Source organism: Gracilinanus agilis, chromosome 2, assembly GCF_016433145.1.
Source record: "Gracilinanus agilis isolate LMUSP501 chromosome 2, AgileGrace, whole genome shotgun sequence".
Taxonomy (NCBI): domain Eukaryota; kingdom Metazoa; phylum Chordata; class Mammalia; order Didelphimorphia; family Didelphidae; genus Gracilinanus; species Gracilinanus agilis.
Genome location: NC_058131.1, coordinates 92552408 through 92557617, shown reverse-complemented (window position 1 = coordinate 92557617; position 5210 = coordinate 92552408). Strand labels below are relative to the sequence as shown.

Below are 5210 nucleotides of genomic sequence, written 5' to 3'. Positions count from 1 at the left end.
GATTAGGGCGGTGGGAGAGAGAAAAACGGAGAGAGAGAACACAGAAAATGGCAAAAGGGAGAAGAGAAAAAAGCAATAGAATATACAGGCAATTTCTACACATATATTACAAACTGGGAAAAATGACCGCATCATTAAGATATACATAATTCATATAAAATTTTGAAATAAAAATAAAATCTTTTACAGTCATAACTATCCTTTTTCCACATTTATAACCAGTACCCACACAGGCAGTGACAGAAGTGTAGAAAAAAAGGTGCTTACGAATAAAATGATTGTCTGCTGAACAAAAAAACAGAAGATTGCATCTTGGCTGACCATTACTTGGACTTAAAAACAGAGAGGAAGAGGAAGTGGGAAAGAAGAGAGATGAAAGAGACAGAAAGAAAGAAAGAAAGAGGAGAAAGACAGAAAAAGAGGAGAGGAGAGGAGAGAGAGAGAGAGAGAGAGAGAGAGAGAGAGAGAGAGAGAGAGAGAGAGAGAGAAACAGAGAGAGAGAGAGAGAGAAACAGAGAGAAACAGAGAGAGAGAGAGAGAGAAACAGAGAGAGCAAAAAAAAAAAGGCAAGAAACATTTGCTATTTCCCTCTTCACAAGGAGTTCTCTTTTTTTTCTTTCTTTTTTTTTGTACAAATTCAGAACGGAGATGGCGTTGGTGGGTTCATTTTTTGTTGTAGTTGTTGCTGTTTTTGTCATTTTTGGTCTTTGTCGCCCGTTGTTGCCTCGGTGGTGATTGTGTATTCGATTCTTTTTAAATCGTTTTAAGCTATAGAGAATATTTTCCCAGATACAAATAAACCGTCATGCAGGTGGGGTGCCTCGTCCATGGGAAGCGAAAGGAGAAGTCGTGCTTGTCCTAGAAAGTATACAATTGTCACCTCTTTTAATTGTTCCCCCCGCAACATCAGCATTTGTGAATGTCTGTTGGCGTCCGGGTCCGTTGTGTGGCGGTGGTGGCTGAAGGTGGTTGGGTTTTGTTGACAGTTTTGATTAGTTTCTAATGTTTCTTGCTTTTTAAAATTTTGGCTTTGTGTGTGCGTGTGTGGCTGTGTGTATGTGTGTGTATGTGTGTCCTGATTTGGGTTTGCTCTAGGGTGGGAGAGACAGGAGTTGGGGGAGGGGGGAGGAAAAGGAGGAAGAGGAGGAGGGAAAGGTGGAGGAGGACCGTCTTTCCGCTATCATACATCACATTCCGAGTCGCTGGAGGTTACCGAGAGGATGGAGGTGCCGGTGTCCGCTCGTTCTGTCAGGCTGGACACACTGGTTGTGGGACTGGCCGCCGTGGATGGCGACTCTGCCGAGCCGTGCGTCGGGCAGCCAGGCTCAGCCAGCGAGCGCATGCCGCTCTGTCCGATCGACTGATGCTGCAGCCTGGGGAGCAAAAAAGACAACACGGAGCGAAGCTCCCCTGACATAACCGGCCGGGCCGGCAGACAGACCGCCCTCCCCCTTTTCCCTACCACTTGCAGGACCTACCAGCAGTCTCATAGTCCCTGTGTCCCTCTGCCCGGGTCACTGCCTACCAAGGAAGCCCTCAGATACACACACAACTGGAGCTGTAGAATCGCCTGCAACCTCCAGCTCGCTCCTTGAGATGCAACCACACTGATAACTCACAAGCCCACAAGCATAGACTTGGGCACTCTGATACCTACATGTACAGGTAAATACCAACGCAACTCGGCCAGAGCCTCTTTTACTGCCCACTCACTTTCTGTGAAACAGTTTTCTCTCTCCACTGCCCTACAGCTTCCTAATCCACTTCACCCTCCACTCTGGCCTGGTATTGTTTTAAACCTCCTGTTCTTAGATGGAGAGGGATCTGGGCTATGTAGTTGCCTAAACTTATTTGAGCCCCAAGGTCACTGACTTCCCCCAAAGCAGAGAGCATCATTACCCTTTGGGGGGGGCTTCTATCTTCTCTGATTTCTCTTCAACCCTCCCCTCATTTTTCTTATTTCTCCTTGTCTCTCCATTGCTCCATCTTTTCCCATTCCCTTGTTTTCCATCTGTCCAGTCTTTAGTGTTTCTCTCTCTCTCTCTCTCTCTCTCTCTCTCTCTCTCTCTCTCTCTCTCTCATCAATCATCTTTTTCTTGCTCCTCAGAATGTCCTTCGGTCCCCCAAACATCTTTAGAGGTTTTCCTGTAGTCACCTAGAACTTGGGGAAATCAGAATAGGAGAAGAGAAAGGAAATGAGAGTAAAGGAAAGAGGATTGGGGCCAGGCCCCAATATTCATAGAGGAAAGAACCCAGAGTCCTACGGCCCAGGAAGGCCTAAAATCAGGCTGGCTGCCTGGTGAAAGGATGGGAACAGGAAGCATTTATCTTGGCCAACTGGATGTAGAGAGTGGTAAAAGAAAAGAAAGGTATCTGGCAACAGACCCCACTTTAACAGCTGGCATCCCCATCACCCAACTAGTGTGTTCTCATCAGTGAAGCTAGCGCCAGTTGGATGAGTTGACAGAAAAGATAAGATTCCCCTTTTTAGGGCCTTGTTTCCAAGACCCCTCCAAGGATATTGTGAAACTAAGCATCAGTGGGCTTTATGTGGGATACTAGAAGTATTTTTTTTAACTTTATAACAAATTAAGTGACAAAGAGAGGGAGCCAGGAAGAAGTGGGGGAAAGTAGAGGAAGAATAGAGAAAAAAAGAGGCAATAAGGCAAAGAAGTAAGGCAGAGGAGTAGTGAGGACCTTCATGTAAACATTCTTTCCTCTTCTGAGAGCTGGGTCTCAGCCCTAGGCTGAGGCAAAAGGGTTTTGGAAGAGAGGCCTGAATACCGTTTGACTCTTCCCCTCATCCAACGAAAAGCGGGTTCCACAAGAGAGAGCTTGGCCAATTTAAAGCCCCAAACCAAGCCACTGGATTCCCAGACTCAAGCATAAACGAACATAATTTTATCAGCCTGACTGTCCAGAGCACAGGGTTAGTTACTGACACTATCACAGGGTGGTAGGCTTTGGAGACTGGTTGAAGTCCTAGAATTAGGGAAAAGGTTCTGCCTTCGAATTTTATTTTCTTTCTATCATCCTTCCTTTCCTTCTTGCTTCCTTTTTCTCTTCTCCTTTTCTTTCCTTCATTCTCTCTTCCTTCTCCTGTTCTCCCCCCACTCCCTTACATGCAGGCCTAACAACCTCAGCTTAAACCTGTCTCAAACAACTTTGGACCCAACTGGCCTGTGGTATTGGGGACTGACCTCCTAGTTCATAGTGATCTCAAATTTCCAAATTGCACAGATTTACCGAACCCCCATGACCAGCCAGGTTCAAGCTGAAAGTAGCCGCACATCCGTACACACATTGTCCTCTTCAACACTACTACCTAAAATATACTACACTCAAACGCATACATACATTAATCGAAGGGGCCGTTTTTTGTCAGGAGTCTCTTTCAACCCGGCTCTCTCTCGTTTCTGTCAACACCGCAAACAGATCAGGAATTTGAAATAGGAGAAGCTTCCCCATGAATATTCTGTCCTCTGTATTACTTTCCAGCTTTCAGGATATTTATGCATAAAATATATGTGCGTATATATACACAAACATTTCTGCACAATGATATATATATATATATATTTATATACTCACATATATATCAATGTATAGACTTAGTATTACTATTACAATGTTCAACTAGATCGAATTTATTGTTGGACAGCCGAGAGTTGAGTATAAAAAATTCTCTGTGCTCGCCATGGTTTTTCCACTGAGCAGAGAGCCCTGAGCTAGGAACAGGAGAGCGGGAGAAAGAACTGGAGGAGCGGAGACCTGCCTCTGGTATTCTGTGGCAACTAGGAGCCCCAGGCCAGTCCCGCTTCAGACAACTCTTGGGCATGGGAAGGGCGGGGGGGGGGGGGGCGGGAGAGAGAGCCAGGGACCTCGGAGCAAGGCCTGGGTGGCTACTCCCCAGGGAACCTCACACTTAACAAGCAGGCACAAAGCAAGAGCTGAAGGGTTACCTGCTCCCCGACCCCGCTCCCTCCCACAACCTCCACCACAGGACAAATAAGTTAATAAGACCAGTTCCGCTTCCCGGCGCCCTGCGGGCGGTGCAAACTTTCCCAGACCGGCCCGGAGCTCGCCTCCTATCCCGGTCTTCCCACCCGCCGCCCTCCCAGTGTTGGTCCCCTTCCGCAGGCCCTACGCCTCCAGCCCGGGTGATGGGAAAGTTGGGAATAGCCCGGGGCTGGAGGCTGGGGGCCGGCAGGGGCCTGGCACTGACCTGTTCTTGGCCGCAGCTGCCCGGTCGCGCTGCCGCCGGTTCTTAAACCAGTTGCCAACTTGTGTAGGGGTGAGGCCCGTGGCCTGAGCCAGTTCGCGTTTCTTGCTGGGGTTGGGGTAGGGGTCCTGAAGGTACCACTCCCTGAGCAGGCTCCGAGTCCGCTCCTTGAAGCAATGAGTCTTCTGCTCGCCGTCCCAGATGGTTCGGGGCAACGGGAACTTCTTCCTCACTCGGTACTTGTCCACTGGGCCGAGAGGGCGACCGCGCAGCTTCTCCGCCTCCTGGTAGTGCGCCTCCAGCCACATGGCTTGCAGCTTGCCGTGCGACTCTTTGGTGAACTTGTGGTTCTCCAGGATGTGGTAGAGGTCGCGAAAGTTGCCCGTGTGGAAGGCGACCACGGCGCGGGCGCGCAGGATAGACTCGTGCTTGTTGATGGCCTCGCACGCCCCCGGGGCCACGGGCAAGGACCAGAGGAAGCGTCCCAGCCGCTCGATGTCCCCAGTCTCCTCCAGCGTCTCGCAGACGCTGGCCACCTGCTCCGGAGAGAAGTTGAGGGTGGGCAGCTGGAACATGGACAACTCTTCCGGGGGGGCCCTGGAGCCGCCGCCGCTGCCGCCGCCTCCTCCGCCACCGCCGCCGCCTCCTCCCGCGCCGCCTCCTCCCGCGCCGCCGCCGCCTCCACCCGCACTGCTCCCGCCGCCGCCGCCGCCGCTGCTACTAGCCAGAAGTAGGGAGCGGTGGTGAGGATCCGCGAAGTTTGGCAAGAAGAAGTGGGAGGGATAGAGCTCTAGAGGGGAGCGGAATACCATGGAATGACCTGAGAGGAGAGGAGAAAATTCAGGGAAAGGAAGAGAGAGGAGAGGAAGAGGAGGAGGAGGAGAGGGGGGAGGAGGAGGAGGAGGAAAAGAGAGAGAGGAGGGAGAGGAGAGGGGAGGAGGAGGAGATGGAGGAGGAGGAGAAGGAGAAGGAGAAGGAGGAGGAGGAG

General features: G+C 50.6%; 1 protein-coding gene across 1 annotated transcript; it reads right to left on the bottom strand.

The window, feature by feature from the left end:
* Positions 1-1180: 1180 nt before the first annotated feature.
* On the bottom strand, positions 1181-5034 carry SIX3 (SIX homeobox 3). The gene is made up of 2 exons (XM_044660646.1): positions 4226-5034; positions 1181-1373 (listed from the first exon to the last, which is right to left on the bottom strand). Exons 1-2 carry the CDS (start codon positions 5032-5034, stop codon positions 1181-1183), a joined length of 1002 nt encoding a protein of 333 aa, XP_044516581.1.
* Between the last annotated feature and the right edge of the window lie 176 nt (positions 5035-5210).

What these genes read in the sequence shown, in the direction of transcription:
- SIX3 (XM_044660646.1), bottom strand. Translation starts at nt 5,034, where the DNA reads ATGGTATTCCGCTCCCCTCTAGAGCTCTATCCCTCCCACTTCTTCTTG. An exon ending in GCAGCTGCGGCCAAGAACAG is followed by an intron (nt 1,374 to 4,225) that starts GTCAGTGCCAGG and finishes TTTGCTCCCCAG; the next exon opens with GCTGCAGCATCAGTCGATCG.